At 36.3% G+C, this 19,978-nt stretch overlaps 1 protein-coding gene across 6 annotated transcripts in view; it reads right to left on the reverse strand.

Moving 5' to 3' along the window:
* The window catches only part of ASPM (assembly factor for spindle microtubules), a 59,312-nt gene that overhangs the window by 20,923 nt on the left and 18,411 nt on the right, over positions 1 to 19,978 (reverse strand). For 2 of the 6 annotated variants that reach the window (XM_049857826.1, XM_049857824.1), the window contains exons 10-18: positions 19,630 to 19,805; positions 16,485 to 16,630; positions 16,311 to 16,396; positions 15,569 to 15,790; positions 14,314 to 14,521; positions 14,075 to 14,217; positions 13,842 to 13,970; positions 8,595 to 8,789; positions 94 to 4,695 (exon numbers count right to left, since the gene is read on the reverse strand). In XM_049857826.1, the coding sequence (XP_049713783.1) occupies positions 94 to 4,695; positions 8,595 to 8,789; positions 13,842 to 13,970; positions 14,075 to 14,217; positions 14,314 to 14,521; positions 15,569 to 15,790; positions 16,311 to 16,396; positions 16,485 to 16,630; positions 19,630 to 19,805 (5,907 nt within the window). The other 4 variants (XM_049857829.1, XM_049857825.1, XM_049857828.1 and 1 more) reach the window with 4 other exon arrangements.

Consider the following 19,978-nt stretch of genomic DNA (forward strand, 5'->3'; position numbering starts at 1 on the left):
AGTATTCTTAATGACCTGCTTAAGCTGGTTTTATAAGTCCTAACAAATATTGGGAAAAAGAAAGTTTTATGTTAAAATTGAAAATATAAATACCTGGATTTTTATGGTGCTCTCTTTAATTTTCTGAAACTTCTGTTTCTGTATGAATCCTTTCATTGTAGCTTGAATAATGATAACACTGCTCCTGATTTGTAAGTAAGCTTGTCTTTGATATTTTGCACACAGAAATGCCCTGTAATGATTTTGTAAAACCACTGCTGCTTTTCTATACAACAAAAACTGTTTTCTGGCTTTCCATGTCCTAAAATACTGCCGTAACATAACTGCTCTTTTCTGCTGAATAAGTCTTCTCCGATACACAGCCATGTGAAGGAAGGACTGAATTCGTAGGACAGCACACTTCTGTGTTTCCAGTTTTCTCGTGTCCATTTTATGAAAAGCTTTTTGAATTGTTACTTCAGCTTTTCTTTGAGAATGATACTCTGCCTTCTGTGAACGTGCAAGTAGAGAAGCTTTATACCATGTTTGAGTCCTAACTGCTGCACTTTGAACAGCTTGATACTGAGTTTTAGCTCTGTAACTGCAGAACGCAGATTGGATAACAATGGATGCCATCTTTTTCTCAGACATGTTTTTCAACTTCTGTGTAGCTTCGATGCCTCTAACAGCAGCCTGAATAGTTGGTGTAGATTTCTGTGCCACTAAAAATCTATCTCTTTCCACTTTGACTCTGACATATGACCTGTAATAATTCTGTATAACAATGACTGCAGTTTTCTTTGCTTGAAAAACAACCCTGGCCCTGTGCATTCGGTAAAATGACTGAATTCGTGTGGCAGCCAGGTGCATTCGCTGGATATTGTTTTGTACCTTAAAGCCTCCGTAAGAAGACTGTATACGGGTAACTGCTTGGGTGCCCATTTGTGTTGCAGTCAGTGCTCTGTATCTTCTTTGAACAAAAACCACTGCTGCTCTAAGCTGAAGATAATGCCTCCTTACTTGGAAGGCCTTAAAGTGCTTCTGAACAACAGTGGCAGCCTGATGCTCTTTCTGAATTTGCTTCGCAAAGTTCATGTGCTGGAAACCTTCCTGAATACAAGCTGTTGTTTTCTTCAGCGCAGAATGTTGAAGAACTTTCTGTTTGTTTTTATTTGCTCTATATTTTCTTTGTATTACTTTTGTAGCCCACAGAATCTTTTGGTAGAAATAATACTGCCTATACATTTTATATGTGCTTTGTATTATGATAGCTGCTCTGTGCTTTTTCTGTAAAAGCTGTTTTGCTTTCATTCCCTTATATGCAGCCTGAATGACCAGAGCAGAATGCTGTTGTCTGATATAGTTTTCTCTTTGCAATTTTGCAGCTCTGTATGCTCGGTAATGTTGCTGAATTAGAACTGAGGCACGTTTACAAGTCTGAAATCTCACATATGTCCTGTGCATTCTGAAAGTGGCCTGGATGAGAACTGCAGCTCTTTGCATCTTTTTCTTCACCATTAACCTCCGATAAGCTGATTGGATAGTAATAGCTGCTAAAAGCATAGCTTTCAAGTGTCTCCTAGTTTTCATGCCTCTAAAAGCAGCCTGAATGACCACTGCAGAGCTCTTTTGCTTTAGGTAACGTTCTCTTTGTAGCTTCCCAACTCTGTTTGCTCGGTATCTCAGCTGAGTTAATGCTGAGGCACGTTTCAAAGTCTGGTATCTCACATGTGCTCTGTGCATTCTGAAAGTGGCCTGGATGAGAACTGCAGCCCTGAGCATCTCTAGCATCTTCTTCTTTACAATCCATCTTCGGTACGATGACTGGATTTTGATGACTGCCTTTTGTAATTGCAGGGATTGTTGTAAGCGATGCCTTGCACAAACATTTGCACGATATCTTCTCTGAACCCAAATAGCAGTTTTCCTGAGAGACAGGAATCTTCTTCTCATCATTACAGTTCTAAATCTCCTCTGAATGAGCATTGCTGCTAAATGCATGATTTTTAAATGTCTTCTAGCTTTCATTCCCCTAAAAACAGCCTGAATGCATATTACTGAATGTCTCAATTTGTTATACCTTTGAAATTGCATGTTTCTTTCTTTTACTGCCCAGTATCTTTGCTGTACTGTTATTACTTTCTTTAGCTTACTAAAAGACTTTTGCTGTCTGTACCTTCTATGGTGTGAATGAATGACTGTTGCTGCAACCTGCATCTCTCTCAGAGTCTGTCTGACTCTTAAACCTCTAAACCTTGCCTGAATAATATTAACGGCTTTCAAAATCGTCAAGTACTTTGCACGCTGTATTTTACCTTGACAGTATGCTCTATATCTTACTTGAATTACAATAGCTGCTGTTCTCATTGAATGGTATCTTATTTTTAACCGATGCATTTTAAACACTGCTTTAATAAAAGTGGCTGCAGCGTGCATGCGTTCAACCTGTCTTCTTACTCTGGTGCCTCTGTAAATGGCTTGAATCTTCACTGCTGCATTCTTTAAATTAAGATATTCCCTACGTTGTTGTTTTGTAGTCTTAATATCTCGATACCATCTCTGAATTCTAATAGCTGAAGCTGTCTGGGTTGCATATTTCTTTCTGATTTTATATGCTTTATAGTTAGACTGTATAGTAACTGCGGCTTTGTTGTTCTCTTTTACTTTTTTTCTCACTCTTAAACCTCGGTAAGCTGATTGCAAAATTACTACAGCTGCCTTTGTTTTCAAATACAAATGATGCTGTTTCTGTCCAATACTGTAAGCCCTATAATATATTTGAATCAGAAGAGCAGCTTTTCTCGTAACTCTCCACTTCTTTTTTTGCACGTACATTCTATAGTATGACTGTATGATAACAGCACATTTGCGTTGCCTTTGAAACTGTCTTCTCAGTTTTCTGGCCTTCTGGGTAGCTTGAAGCATGAGTACTGCATGACGGAGTTCGATGTACTCCGTACGTCGCTTCTTTCCTATAATCCTTGCTCTCAGATGTTGCTGGATGACTAATGCTGCTCTTTTTAACAATCTAAACTCTTTCTGGGCCTTGCCCATTCTAAAAGCAGACTGAATCTTCACTGCAGCATCATGTTCCCTCCTGATCTGGTTTCGAACTTTCCAGCCACGATAAACACACTGGAGAACTATCACAGCTGCTCGGGTCTTTAAAAAAAGCGTTCTTGTATCATAAACAGTCTCGCATGCCCTGTACCATCTCTGAATCTTGAGAGTAGACTGAAGCACAGACTGATATTTCACCCTTTTACTACAGCCTCTAAAAGCAGTTTGAATTTTAAGAGCAGCTGCAGATTGTTGTTTGATTAGCTGGCGTACTTTATAACCTCTGTAAGCTGCCTGCAAGCAGGTGGCTGCTCTTTTGGCTTGCAAGAAGTTCTTCCTCTGACTGACTCGTGCTTTGTTTGCACGATAGTAATTCTGAATGACAACAGTTGCTTTATAAATTTTCAGATAGTATTGCCGCATCTTTCTCATTCTGAAATAAGATTGTAGTGAAATAGCAGCTTTTCTTTGCAACCTCATCTGCTTTCGGGCAAGGTATCCTCTAACGAAAGCCTGTAGTTTGATACAAAATTTCTGCACCTGCATATATTCTTCTCTCTTTAGTGCAGCCACTTTTTTGGACTGGTACCATTGCTGGATACACAGTGCCGCTTCTCTTAAACGTAAATATTGTTTGCGTGCTCGTTTCATCTTGACAATTGACTGTAACTTTATTGTTGCATTTTTTAGGCTCATAAATTTTTTATGGGAAATATAAGCCCGATAATATGACTGAATCTTTATAACAGATGTTAGGATGTGAATAAACTTTTTCCTTGCTTGCATCCCTCTATATGCAGACTGTAAAACAATGACAGCAGAACGAGTTTTCTGATAAGATGCTAGAACTTTCCTGGCTGAAATGTAAGCTCGGAAATAAGCCTGAATTATAAGGGCAGCTTTCCTCATCTTCTTATATTTCTGTAGCTGTTGATGTTTTCTTATGTGTGCCTGCAATTTGATAACAATTTTCTTAAGGTTTAGAAATCGAAGCTTTTCTTGTCTCATTCTCCAATAGGACTGAATAACCCATGCAGCTCTAATCTGTCTGTGTAAATTACGAGCTTTCATTCTCCTGAAAGCAGCCTGCAGTTGAATGGCTGCAGCCTGTTTCTGCAAATACTGGGTCCTTTCAATCTTTCCTTTCACATATGCTCTGTAGTGCTTTTGGATAGTCACAACAGATGCTTTCTTTCTCTTATATAACTTCTGGGCTTGAAAGCACCTAAATCTTCTCTGAATGATAACAACACAAGATCTAGTATGAGCGTAATTCCGTAATTCTTTGTGCATTCTATACCACGACTGAATGACAACAGCAGATTTTTCTTCTTTAGCTCGTTCCCTGACTTGCCATTCTCTAAAAGCTCTTTGCAGTACTATCACAGCTTTTATTTGTACCTGCATTTTGCGTCGCTTCCATCTTCTGAACATTGACTGGATTATAAGGGAGGATGATTTTAGTCTTTTATATCTTTGCTGATCTTGTTTTCTCCTAAAATAAGCACGCCAATGCCTCTGAATTACAACTGTAGCCCACAGATATCTTTTATAAGAAGTTACAGCAATTATCATTCTTAGCCTAGATTGCAGGATGATTGAATAATATTTCAGTTTCAGAAATCTTTTTCTAGTGGAGTATCTTCTCCAATATCCCTGAGAAAGGTAAGGAAAGACACAAAGTAAAATAGATCAAGCTTTCTATAATTAACACCTTTGAAAATATTAATTTTTCTAATATTCTACTTAAATATCAAAAACATGAAATTAAAATCCCAATATATTTTTGTAAAAGATACTTGTCTCTTTTGTTTGTAGTTTAGTTTGTCCATTGATAAAGCTTTAGCCAATTTATAATTATAAACAAATATATTTATAACTATATTTGTATTCCAGAGTCATAAGAAATAGGAGCATGTTTATGTTATACCAGAAGCAAAAGAGTCAAAATCAAACTATAGTAATATTTTTTTGCGACCTATTAATTCTAATTTCTATGAATACATCTCCGGTTCTTAAATTACCCCTTTATTTCAAGGCTGCTAAGCTATCTTATAATGATAAATAACTGTTTATGTGCAGGCTTCTGTGCTATCACATTATAGGCCAGATAATATAGAAATTTGAGAAATAAATGAGCTTGATCACTCTGAGTCATCATTTTTATTAAGAAGAAATTACTTACTTTCCCCCTACTTAGGAATTACAGATATACAGTTAAAAAGTAGAATCCAGGAAGGACTTGAGAAGTGATAAACTGCTTGTCTCTTGAAAAGCCATGGTCGCACTCTACACACCCCACCCCACCCCACATCCCCTGACCCCTTAGTTAACCCAGCAATGAAGTGGCTCAACAGAAAGGGCTACAAAATCTCAAGTCGGTTCCAGTTGCTATATCTAAATACCCCAGGATACTGGGGAACAAGCTCTGGGTGTTCTTCTGGCAATAAGACCATTCCTTTGTCCAAATGCTCCCAGCATTACCAAGATTGTGGGGTGTTCCCTATGGCAGCTTATTTTACTTACACATAAAAAGCAGTGTAGGGGCTGGGTCCCTCCCTCTCCTACAGCACTACCCATTACACATAGAGCTATGCTTGGCCCAAGCACACCTGTACATGGTTGAGGAGGGTTAGAGAGAACATGTGCATTCTGCTGACTCTTTGCCTCTAAGTTTTCCCTGATTTCTCTTATTCCTCTACTGTGGGTCACCTGTGGTTTTGTTCCCACCCTTCAGCCTGACAAGAAGTGATGTGTACTCCACATTATTTCTCTTACTAAGAAGGCTGCGCAAGTAATTAAACACCTATATGACTACAGTCCAGCTTGCTTATGTAAAATGGCTTTGAAAACTTGAAGCAATATATAAATGTAAGCCATTATTAAACTACCTTAAAAGAAATAGGAAACATAAAGCACAGGTCATATTCAGAGTTGAAGAATATGTGCCATTATTCTTTTTTCCTAGACATTTTGTTTGCAAAACCCTCAGACTCAGAAATGAAAGGTCAGTGTGGCTAGCTCACTTTATATGTCCATAATCATTCCTTCTAATACTGCTACTAGTCTGATACTGAAACATTAATCAGTTTTGATATTCACCATGGGCCTAAGTCCACTTCCTTGCCTAATAACTCTGCTCCCTATGATGCAATTCTAACAGCACTGTCACATATCTGTTAAAAATAAAGAGGTTTTATTGAGCATATATCACTGTAAAACAAAAGCATCAACATTTGCCATAAGATGTTTAAAAAGCCCAGAGTCTCATACCATAATATTCAAGATACCCAGGGTGCAATTCAAATTACTTGGCAAAGTATCACCATGAAAACCTCAACTTTCACAGGAGAAAACAATCAACAGATGTCAATGTGGAGAAGTCACAGACACTGGAATTATCTGACAAAGTCTAATATTACAGAGCTCCAACAAAGGCAAACTGTTTAAACTAATGTAAAGATAGAAAGTCTCAGCAAAGACATGAAATACAGAAATAACAACCAAATGGAAATACTAGAGCTGAAAAATACAATATCCAAAATATAAAACTCACTGGAAAGGCTCAATAACGGGATGGAGGTGACACACGAAAGAATCAATGAATTTGAAGAAGATAATATAAATTATCCAGTGTGAACAAGAAAGAGAAAACAGATTGGGAAGAAAATCAACACAGCCTCAGGGACGTGGGGGCAATATCAAATGATCTAACATTTATGTCATCAATGTCCCACAGGGAGAGGAGAAAGAGTGCAGTGCTGAAAAAACTTCTGAAGAAATAACAGCTCAAATGTGCCCAAATTTTACCATAGACAAAATCACTGACTCAAAAGATTCAGTGAACCCCTGGCAAGATAAACTCAAAGAAACACATGGCCAGAGATGAGCTACTGAAAATTAACAACAAAGAAAAACTCTTTTTAAAAACAGCCAGAGAGAACTGACACATTACCTATAGAGAAACAATGGCAGACTACACATTCTTTTTAAGTTCACATGGAAAATTCACTAAGATCAGCGGTCAGCAAACTTTTTCTTTAAAAGGCCAGATAGTAAATATCTTCAGCTTTGCAGGGCATTTCTGTTGCAAAACTCAATTCTTCTATCATAATGCAAAAGCAGCCATTAGCAACACATACATGAATCGGTACAGCACGTTCTAAAAAACTATATTTACAAAACCAGGTGGTAGGCCAGATTTAGCCCACCGGCCATACTTTGCCAACCCCTGACCAAGGTAGACCTCTGTTGGGTCATAAAACAAGCCTTAACAAATTTAAAAGAATTGAAATCATATAAAGTATATTCTCTGATCATAATGAAATTAAAGTAAAAATCAGTAAAAGAAGGATAACAGGAAAATCTCCAAACACTGAAAAGTAAACAGCACACTCTTAATCCATGGGCCAAAGAAAAAAAATCTCAAGGGAAATTAGAAATTAGTTTGAACTGAATGAAAATGAAAATGCACCATATCAAAATTTGTGGTATGCAGCTAAAGCAGTAAACCAAAAAAACCTATTGCTGTCAAGTCGATTCTGACTATAGCTAAAGCGGTACTTAGAGTGAAATTTATATCACTAATTTATTGTACTGAAAGAGGAAGGACTCAAAATAATTGCCTAAGCTTTTCCTTTAAATGTTATCAAAATAATAACAAAAAGAACAGAAGAAATGAAGTAATCAAGAACAGAAGTCAATAAAATTGAAAACAAAAAAATTAGTAGAGAAAAATCAATGAATCCAAAGGTTTGTTCATTGAAAAGACCAATAAAAAAGACCAATGAAATTCTAGCAAGACTAACAAAGAAAATAAAGAGAACACAAATTACAAATTTCTGGAATGAGGAGCTATTACTACAGGCTCCTAAGATAGTAAAAGGATAACAAAGGCATACCATGAACAACGATGCACACGTAAATTTGACAAGTTAGGTGAAATGGACCAATTCTTTGAAAACCACAAACTAACAAAACTCACTGAAAATGAATTAGTCCTACGATACTTTAAAAAAATAGAATTTGTATTAAAGCTTTCATATAACGAAATATCTAGATCATGATGGCATCACTGGTCAATTCTTCTAAACCTGTAAGGAAGAAATATTGGCAATTCTATACAATCTCCTCCAGAAAATTAAGAGGAAGAGAAAACTTCCTAACTCATTTTATGAAAACAGTTTATTTACCCTGATACCAAAACTGTAAGAAAACAATACAAGAAAATAGACCAATATGCTGCATGAACAGAGTTGTAAAACTATTCATCTAAATATTAATAGAATCAAGCAACATATAAAAAGAATAACATACCACAAACAAGTGGGTTTTATCTTAGACTACAAGGTTAGTTCAAGATTACATGCTGAACACGGCAAAGTGTTATGCAGGTAGTAGGCAGGTGTTAATATTTGTTAAAAAATTAAATATTAGATAAAATATAGAATCCTAAAATATAATCATTTAAAACTTTATCTTCTTCCTTAAAAATACCATTAAATTTTAAAAAATTTTCTTTTTTTAATTAAAAAAATTTGTCCAGGATACTATACCTGAATAATTGATGCTGACTTATTTTGAATTTTTTCCAGTTTTTCCTTTTTTAACATTAATAATTTTCTCTGTGCTAAGAATCTTCGCCAATATTTCTGAATGACCAATGCTGCATTCATTTCCTTTTTCAATCTTCGTTTAGTTAGAAAATTGATTACAGCTGACTGAATAACCCTTGCAGCTTTGTCTCTCTCCTTAAAAAAAGGAAAAAACACAACACAGCAAATATGAATTAAACATTTAATCACTGAAGTCCCTAAATTATTCTTTGTGAGAACATCATCTGTTAAACATTAATCAAATTAATCTTGGAAATGAAATGCCCTCAGGCTTATGGTAAGGTATGTTCATCTTTGGAATATAATGCTTGTGGGCATGTTGAAAGGGCTGATGGGCTTACAGATATATTTGCATGATGAAACAAAGATTCTTAGGAAATATCCAAAAATAAAGGTCATAGACATGTTTGATCTATCACAGCTCCTCAGTAATCAGGATAACGGCAATTTGAAGTATAATCTGGTATATTTCTCAGACTGGATCCAGTGAATTCATGTTTGACTTTTAGGAGAGACAGCATTAAAAGAGAGGGAGAGAAACTCCCAAAATAAACAAAATGTCTTAACAGTATAAGGTAGTACTGCTTTGTTGTAATTTGAAAAAAAAAAAGAACACACAAAAGAGAGACAAAATCCCCCTCTTTGGCATAGAACACATTGTGGATTTAAGCCATAGAGACTTAAGAGAACAGAATATAGTTTGGATTCTAAGAAGCGATGTATGAACTGGCCGAGAGCACCAGTGGCCAAAGAGGAGTGCACTGCCCTGGGAGCACTAGAGGTCAGTACCCTGCATATCTCTTTTACTGTTACTTCTGGTAATGAACAGCTATGAATAACAACAAACACTGAATACTTACAGGGTGCCAGGAACCATTTTCAACACTTGACGAGTCACTCAGACATACATATGAACAGATGAGCAACCATATGGCAACGAGGCAGCTGAGGCAGGCAAGTCAAGGGTCTTGTCAGCCCCACAGGTAGCAGACCCAGAATTTGAACCAGGCAGTCTGGCTTCAGAGTTGATGCCCTTAATCGCTTTGCTATACTGTTCAAAGCCAGATTTATCACTTCACTCTACCTGAATTGGAAACTAGATTATAAGTCATTCCCTCTGGTGGAAAGTGACAACTTATATCATGTCTAATAACTCTTTGAAGTCTCTAGTGAAGTCTCTAGGTGGCACAAATGTTTAATGAACTTGGCTGCTAACTGAAAGGTTGGGGGCTCAAGTCCACCCAGAGGCACCTCAGAAGAAAGGCCTGGCAATCTAATTCCAGAAAAACTCAGCCATTGAAAACCCTATGGAACACAGCTCTACTCTGACACACACGGGTTCACCAAGAGTTATAATTGACTTAACAGCAACTGTCGACACACAGAGAATAGCTATAGATTCTAATTATTAACTAGTAACACTCAATCAGTGGAGGGTATCTGTGAATGGAGAGACTCCACAGTATGGGAAGATACTCTACTATAAAATGGATCAAACTGTTGTTCGAATAAAGAAAAAAGTAAGCAATGGACTGAAACAAACGCTACGGAATGGTGAGGGCCATATACTGAAACACTCCTCTGAGTATAGTTCTAAGATTGAGTTGGAGAATTATGTACAACAATTTAGTTGTACAACTGTGAAATGTCAGTGTCCTTGAAAAGCCTATGGCCTTCAAGGATATAAAGATCCAAATTAAAAATATCCTCTAATTAGATTAAAAAAAAAATTATGCCATTCAGAAGTATATAGCTTTTGGGTCAAATTTACAAGGGCCAAGGGCTGTTTTGGACACAACAGGCTGAGGTGAATTAAACTTGCATCAATTTGTAGATCATTTCAATCTCAAGCAAATTATAATGGAACAATTTATGTGGCAGTTTGGCAAAAGGTCGTCAGTTTGAATCCACTAGCTCCTTTGTAGGAGAAAGATGTGGCAGTCTGCTTCTGTAAAGATTTGCAGCTTTGTAAACCCTATACAGGGTTTAAACCCTATGGGGCAGTTCTACTCTGTCCTATAGGGTTGCTATGAGTTGAAATCGACTTCACAGCAACAGGCCTTTTTTTTTTTTTTTTTTGGTTAGAGAAGTTAAAGATGGAAAGTAAATACATCCAAGGAGGCAAATATATTACAAAAACAAGCAACTCTTTGAAGATAAGCTGAAGGTAAAACTTCCCGTGCCTGGCAGTGAAACCTTTTCTTTGTCAGACTACTATGTCATCAGTTTTAACCCTATATTGTAGCTGAGACAGCTCGTAACCAGTTTATTTTGCATAATATACTGGCTAAATACCAAGATTTACTTTACTTTAGAGTGTGTGCCCGTTTGTTGGCAGGACGAGCTGGGTGGTGGAATGGGTCAGTGGACCCTTGGATAGTCCTGCTTCACTCACCAGGTAACGTTGGCCATTGCCACTGTTTCTTTGTTGCTAAAAGAGCTTGACCCACTTTATAAAAATTGAAACAATAATATCAATATATATTTCTATATAAACTTTTATAAATGATATATATTTAGTATGTAATATATTGTATATATATAAAATATAAAACAAAAAATAGCTACCTCAAGGTAATATTTATGTACTTGCTAGCTTATACCATGAAATCTGTGAGAGCCAGAATTCAATAGTACTGCCTTATTTTTCCAAGTCTCACAAGTTTTCTGTCTTTGAAGTGGTGCAGTCTTACCACTTTTCTATCGTTCTCTATTAGTGGAAAATATTTGAGTTTTCCTTCTCTGACAGATTTCTGCCTTACACAGGTTCTGGCTTTTGCTGTTTTTATTGTAATACTTCTTCTAGCATATATAGGGAAACTGCTATTTAGTGTTCCAAATAAAAAATGAAAAGATGTAACTGGATGTTAGTATAATTGTATATTCCTGTAGGGAGGAGAGCAGCAGTGGTCATGTTGGATCAATGAAGTTTAACTATGGATACACAAATCTCTGTTAATGTGGCCCTTCAAAAAACAGGGAAATTTCTATTACTTGAACAAAAAAATAAATCAAGAAAAGGAATCTCATTAACAAAAAGCTAAGGAACCTGTGCAGTTAACATCTGACTAATACGTAAGGCTATCCTGAGCAGAAAATAAAGCATATTTCATTACCCAGAACAAAACAAAACAAAAACCCCACTTCTGATTGATATTTGGAATTCTAAATTTCTCATGTACTGCCGTATAAAAAGAGTGGATGAAATAACTTGGGGACTGGCCAGGAAACAGTCTTCCCTGAAAACTTTTCTTAAAACAGTTTTCCTAGAAGCTTCCAGCAGTACAGCATTATCCTCCAATGGATTTGTGCACAAGGAGGCAGATCCTGAGATGGTAAGGAGCAAGACAGGGCACAGAGAATGTACGGTAGCAGAGAAGACCATTTGTGAACATGTATATAAAAAAAAAAATGTCTAAGACACTGCCTATTTCTCAAATATTACTACAACGGCTTTGAGTGTGGCAGGTGCAAATTATTTCAATTACTGTTATTTCCAAGTCTGATATGGATTGAAAACATGTTATGTTTAAGAGTGTCAAAATTTAGCTGTTTTACACAACTACTAAGAACTTTACCATAAATTGTGTTATAATTAAAAACTGAGGAGCAATATTACAGGGAACATTATTTCTGAAATATCTCTGATAAATTGTATTAAGCATGGCTGTCTGTTTTATTTTTCCAAACAAATGAATACTTAAAAAAAAAAAAAAATGCCGTTGTGTCAATTCTGACTCATGGCAACCCTACAGATCTGTAACTACCTACAATTAGTGGAGTGGGTAGGGAAAAGAAAGAATTAAAATAGTTCGTTCAATCTGATCAAGCAGACCACCTCTCAGTTTATTAAATAACATATTTTTCTCAGACTTCAAGAGAAAAAAGTTATTTTACATTAACGCAAATTTTCATACTATTGGCGTCACAAAAGGAAATAAACAACATCCCTATTCCCATTTTAAGAAATAAAACAATGGAAAACAAAATATCACTTTTATAAAGGATAAGTTTGAAGACGGAGTTATGACAGACAAAATGAGGTTGCACACTGAGTCCCAAAGTCAGACACTTGGCACCCAGTCCTAAGCAGCACTCATTAAGGGAAGCCTCACTGAGCACATCATGAAAAAAGCAACGGAAACATCTAGCTCAATTGGCATAACATAGTTTATAAAGAAAATGTTCTATATTCTACTTTGGTGAGTAGCGTCTGAGGTCTTAAAAGCCTGTGAGCAGCCATCTAACATACCTCACTGGTTTCACCCCTTTGGGAGCAACAGAGAATGAAGAAAACTAAAGACACAGGGGAAAGATTAGTCCAAAGGACTAATGGACCACAACTACCACAGCCTCCACCAGACTGAGTCCAGTACAACTAGATGGTGCCCGGCTACCACCACTGACTGCTCTGATCGGGATCACAATAGAGGGTCCCAGACAGAGCTGGTGAAAAATGTAGAACAAAATTCTAACTCACAAAAAAAGACCAGACTTACTGGCCTGACAGAGACTGGAGAAACCCCAAGAGTATGGCCCATGGACATCCTTTTAGCTCAGTAATGAAGTCTCATGAGGTTCACCCTTCATCCAAAGACTAGACAGTCCCATAAAACAAAAGCAGACTAAGGGGGCACACCAGCCAAGGGGCAAGGACTAGAAAGCTGTAGGGAACAAGAAATCTGTTAATAGGGAACCCAAGGTCAAAAAGGTAGACTGTTGACATGTCATGGGGCTGTTAACCAATGCCACAGAACAGTCTGTGTACTAATTGTTTAAAGAAAAGCTAGATTGATCTGTAAACCTTCATCTAAAGTACAATAAAAAAAAAAAAATGGAGGACTCCTACTCTCTGAAGGCAGATTAGGTTTCAAAAGGAAGAAGGGAAGAGCTCGGTCAAGTATCCTCAGTTTATTCTTCACGAATTTACAAAGCAGAGAGGTTATTTCACTTTCCTGGAGCAGAGAAAGTAAGAGAGTGGACAGGGCTAGAAGATGTATTGATTCAAGGAAATATCAGGAGCTAGGGGAAAATACCCATATTTAACCCCAACCCAAACAACACACACAATTATTAAGTTTACCTCAATAATTTCATTATGTCAGTAAAATGTAAAAAGCATAAAGAATCAACCAACTGGCATTTTATGAAGTACAATTAACAGTATAGTGTTTTCTTTAGGAGTACCTGATAGCATTTTAGGTCTGTTTTTAGCTTATATTTTCTCCAAGTTGTTTGTATAAGTCGAGCAGCTCTTGTCTCTTTACAAAGATACAGAAGTCTTGCACAAAGAAATGACAAATAGGTAATAACCACCTAAGAGAAAACACAAAAGATGAAAAGCAGAAAAGCAAGAGTGGACACACAGCTTACTATCATCTTCTGAGACACCATTGGTTAAAAAAACTCTTTGAACTTACCTTTTCATCTGGAATTGTATTTGACATATCCGAATGATGAATCATGGCAGGTATTCCACCAAGGTCTCTAACTGCAGAGCTAATCAACTGAAAATTTTTCTTTTCATTTTCTAGGAGCTCTTTGTACAGTTCTGATGTATTTTCTACTGTGCAAGTGAAAAAAGAGAAGTTAGACTGCTCTAGCCAAAAATCACACACGGGAAGTTTTTTGAAAAGTTAATCAATGAAAAGGGACGAACCGTGATCAAATGCTTCAGGAGACATATCCAGAAAACTAGCGTCAGATTCGGAAGATGAATTTAACACCACTGAACCAGTCTGTGTGCATTCCACGGTCTGAGTAGTACGCTGACATATAGCCTCAAATGGCACATAGCAAGGATGGTAGTGGTGGATCAAATAACATAACACACGGCCATCTGAGAAAGGCACTGTAAAATTCTCCACCTAATTGGAAATACCAGAAAAATAATTAACTGCAGTTATATAGTAATATAGATGCTAATGGTTTTATAGTTTAGGAATTTTTTTTTTTTTAATAAAAATCACGTTATTTTCTGATGGTACTTAGTATACTATGATATTCACAGCCAAATTCACAATTATTAAAAAACTAACCCTTCCAAAAGCAGAATCTGAGTATAATACCTTCTTTGGCTCTCTAGTACTTAGTTAAAACATACACTATCCATATATTTTACAATTTTTCTATTAACAACACTTGTTCCAGGTATAACAATTTTCCATATTTAGTTAAACGTACTCTCTGTCACTAGTCCTGTTTTATATTCCTTACCAAACACTTATTTCATCCATGTGTGTCAGGTAAATTGTTTTTTCGTATTTACGTTTAAAGCTACATCTCCTAGCGAAATACAGTTCAACGTAACAAACAACTATAGAAAGATCACCTCACATTTTTTCCTCCTCGCTCTACTTAGTGGTGAGGTTTGTTTCTCTGTTGTATTTTTCTGCATGGTGGGTTTATCTGCATTTCCCTTTAAAATACGGGTGTGATCCTTTGGTATCCCTGCTGTATGCAAGTGTCTCCTATTAGGGCATTTTTTCTTTCTTAGTGATACATAGGAAACCCCTGGTGGCGTAGTGGTTAAGTGCTATGGCTGCTAACCAAAGGGTCGGCAGTTCGAATCCACCAGGTGCTCCTTGGAAACTCTATGGGGCAGTTCTACTCTGTCCTATAGGGTCACTATGAGTTGGAATTGACTTGACGGCACTGGGTTTGGTGTTTTTTTTTTTTTTTTGGTTTCGTGATATATAAACTCACCACGCATCATACAATTAATTGATGACATTTTAAGTCAGATGAAATATATGAGTGACAATATGCTAACTCATTTGAGGAAACTCATTGCTTACACATATAAACTAAATTCTTTAAGAAAAACAAGAAAAGGTTTTGTACGTTAAGTTTAATTGCTGTTAACAAAAATGTATTTAAAGATACTGGGTTAAAACAAAAACAAAGACACTTACTTTCTTATTATAGAAGGCACAAACAGCATTTACCCAATCCATTAACAGCTTTATGCTTTCACTGTATTGTTCAAAGGAACAACTATTCCTTTTGTCTTTTTTCTTAGTAATAACAGTATCAGAATGGCACGATAGTGCAGACATTGCTTTTTTTATACTCTGTGTATGTTTTAAAAAGTCAATTTCTTCCTTTAACTGATCTAAATTAAGGGAAATATCCACCTGAAATACACACACAAAAAAAGGATGAACACTATGACATTTTTAATCCACAGAAATTAACAGTAATTGTTTTCTATTTAGATGAACTGTAGAAGTTAATATAACCTAATCAGATATTTTGAAAAGCTAAGAAAACAAAGTGCTTGAAATGTATATAAAATTTAGCATAAAAAAGTCACACATTTTGAAGGCAAAAATATTGACGTGATGTAACGTGTAGTGGTTAAGAACATATGATATGGGGCCACACAAGCTTGGCCCCACTCAGCTCCATCTCTTATCAATATGTAACTAACCTTTTTAGCATGTTTCCTCACTTGATAACAACCCACCTTGTAGGGGTAATATGAACATTAAATTAGAGTATATGTAAAGAAAAAAATTCTGTCACAATTCCTGGGACAGAATAAACCCCAGTAAGTGATAGCTGTTGTTATTTGTCTTTATTTAATTCAAATTGTTTTTATAAATTAATATTCAAAGTTGATAAAAAGTCCAAAATGTACCAAAAGTTCGATACCTGAAAAGCAAATGCTATTTTCCAAAGCAATGCAAGAGTTTTCTCTCTGTGCCTGTCCACAATGTCCTTAGATAGGATTGTGCTTCCTACAAGTGAAAAGACAGTCAATTAATATAACACATATACATATGAATAATCAACTAGGAGAAAATGTTCTTTCTATTCAGTTTTTACCTTGTTCATCGATTAGTTGAATTCCTCGTGATTTAAGAATTTCAAAAACAATGTCAACATTGTGAATCTTTTGAAGACGGCTTATTGCAGGAATCCTGAGTTTCTTGGAGAGATTCCAGTTCTGCGTGAGAAGTTCCATGGTTCGCCTAGCAGTAAAGGAATTTTGAGATGAAACTGCTATATAAACACTTATGAAAAATAAATTTCATTTAAATATTGGTATTGGCCAAATAAATCCTATAAGGGTTTTTAGGTCAAAAAGACTCTAAAAAACTATCTCAATACTCTGTTGTTCCGTAGTTAGCAAATAAGAGTTATTTCTCCTTTTAAGTCTGGGGTTGGGAGGAGGTCTTTGAACATACGATAATAAAGAGAAAATGAGATATTTATACACAAACATACATGTGAACAAAATAACAAGGATCTACAGAGAAAGAAAAAAGAAGGAAGGAAGAAAGGGGAAAGAAAAATGTTATTTATTTACTGAGGGGGTACTATATGGTATTTGTTGAGGGTTATTATATTCTACACATCAAGCAAGTACTTTCTATTATTTTAGTTCTTACAGCAAATCTCACAAGCCATGTATTATTATCCCATTTCTCACTGATGATGAAACCAAGGCCCAGAGAAGTTACGTAGATTGCCCATGATCACTTAGCTAGTAATGACAGAACTAAAATTTAAAATCCAGTTTTAACAATTTCCAAAGCCATTCTCTTCTATTATACCAGGTAACTGTAGAAATATTTGAGTATCTAATAAAAGATATAAGTACCATGGTTCAAATTGAAATCCCTAATATCTAACTCACTAGTGCTTTCTCCTAGGAGCCCTGGTGGTGCAGTGACTAAAGCACTCGGCTGCTAACCAAAAGGTTGGCCGTTTGAACCCACCAGCTGCTTGGTGGGAGAAAGATGTGGCAGTCTGCTTCTGTAAAGATTTACAGCCTTGGAAACCCTATAGGGCAGTTCTACTTACTCTATCCTGTAAGGCACTATGAGCCAGAATCAACCTGACGGCAGTGGGTTTGACTGTTTTAGTGCTTTCTCTACTAGACAATAATTGCTATTTCCACAGGAAAAAACAAGCCCCAACTGATTATTTAATATAGCTAAAAGTTTGCAAACTTTTTATAGAACCAGTTTCCAAAGGTTACAAAGCTACTTAAGATCAATCTAGGCCAATCACCCAGTTGATATATGAAGGATTTCTGCAACAGTAAACTGGACCCATCACCCATGACATTAGCAATTAACCGTTTCCAAGTATTGTCAAATGACTTCAAAGACCAGTAGAACACTCATTTTGCTGACATTGCACAGAATAGAAATATGGTACGCAAGATCGAGTCTCTTAACCAGCAAAAGTTCCAAATCAACTACATAGCATCAACATCCAACCTTGCTAAATACTCAGTAACTCATGTAAAGGCATAAAAATGTGTTTCTTTGTGGAAAAGCAGTACTGAACATAAAAACCAATCACTGCCCCTTCTGAGTAGTAGAAAAGGTCTAAAAACATCAATTCCTTTTGGCCAGAAAATAGATTTGGTGGCTTGGATTTATGAAATGAACAAAGTAACCAAGTATAAAAATAAAATGCAAAACATTTTTGGCAAATATTCTAGTCTATATGAAAAATTGTTGAAGTGAGAGAAGGCTACAGTAAAAGTTGAAAAGACTATTAAATTCTTGTGAGAATATATAATCTGGGAAGAAAAGAATGAACGTTCAAGGAAATTTAATCTGGAAGAAAGCAAGGGACATGTATTTTGTTGTTGAAAAACTGGGGACTGATAAGGTCTAAGGATCTCTTCCTTATTGTCAAAAATTTCCTCCATCCTAGCCAAGAAGCCCTCTGACCTCTGCTTGAACCTTCCAACACCCAGAACTGGTGTATTCCTAAGCATAGGTCTGAATACTGGCAAGTTTTTAAACCGAACCAATACTCATCTTCCTGAAACTTTCATCCACTGTTCACGCATGGTTCTTCGCTTGGTTTTTCGCTTTGTAATACCAAAAAAAAAAAAAAAAAGTCCATTGCCATTGAGCGGATTCCAACTGATAGTGACTCTCTAGGACAGAGTAGAACTATCCCAGAGGGTTTCCAAGGAGCAGCTGGTAGACTTGAACTGCAGACCTTCTGGTTTGCAGTCAAACGCTTAACCACCGAAGACATTTATTATCCCAGTTTTCTCCGCTAGTCTGCAGGCTAAGCAGTCATAGTTCCTTCACTGGTCCCCAAAAGACATGGATTTAAGGTTCTCAGTTTACACCTAAAGATACCTCTACTTCAAACAAAGGAAGTAGTAAGTATATTCCAAGTGATCTTATTCCCGTTAAGTTTTTAGCCAATTTGAAATTTAGCATGCCTACAATATCCTGGCTATAACATGTGTAATTTAAAATCTGACAAGAATGTACCTAATTAGGAAAAGAGCTCAGGATATATTTCATGAAGGCTATTATCTCTTTGTACCCCATATTTCAAAGCTTAACTTGATGTTTTGAGGCTTAACATTTCTGAAATACAGAGAATCCACAATGAAGTTACCAATCCAGATACTGTAAAGAGGCCAGCCTCAGCACGAGGCCAAAGGTCATTCCCTCCAATGGAGGGATTGGTTACTCATTGCATTCATCCAAAGCCAATTCTGAAGACTCCTACTGGTTACCAAGGAAATACTAAATGTGATTTGAAGTTAGACATCCTGAGTATAAAACCTGGACAAGTCTTTTCCTCTAAATTTTCCTCATGTGTAAGGAAAGGAGGGGTTAGTACTACTAAAACCAGTCTGAAATGATATGGCATTCATGAAACTACTGTAGACATAGTATATGTCAATGTTTGATATTTTAATTAGTTCCGTGCTTTCCCCAACTCTTGCTCTGGGACATCAGAACTCATGGACTTACTCATGGACCATAGTCACATATCAGCAAGGATAGAAGACAAGGTTTCTGGGCCTAAAACTGACACAACATTTTCCTGAAAGTGTTGGCGATAGCCACCTCAAATTTTTAACCCTAAATTTATTCCTGTATGAGAAAGAACATACTGTCTGTAAAAGTACAGAAAAAGGTGTTTTCCTGAAAGTTTTAGTATATTCATTAAAGAAAATAGTTCTATTTCGTATACTTACACAAGACGCACCCCACATTGCAAGTCGACGGCAAGATTTGTAACAGCAAAATCAAATTCATCAAATCGTGTCTGAACGTGGCTAACAGGTAGTCCCAAAAAGCTAAGGTGACGAGAAAGGTCACCTTCACCACTTAGAAAGTCTCGGGAAAAAGCCAGAAGAATTTCTTTACTAGCCTATGGAAAACAAAGTGCAGCCATTATATTTCAATATTACAATTTCGTTTATAATAAAACAAAGCCTTCAAATTACTCTGTACATATAGAAATAAAAAAATAGTACTATAAAAGATTATAGGTTTCATATCACATGGCAATAATGCAAATTTCATGTATTTTCAATTTAACAT

This window comes from Elephas maximus, chromosome 18 (assembly GCF_024166365.1).
Source record: "Elephas maximus indicus isolate mEleMax1 chromosome 18, mEleMax1 primary haplotype, whole genome shotgun sequence".
Taxonomy (NCBI): domain Eukaryota; kingdom Metazoa; phylum Chordata; class Mammalia; order Proboscidea; family Elephantidae; genus Elephas; species Elephas maximus.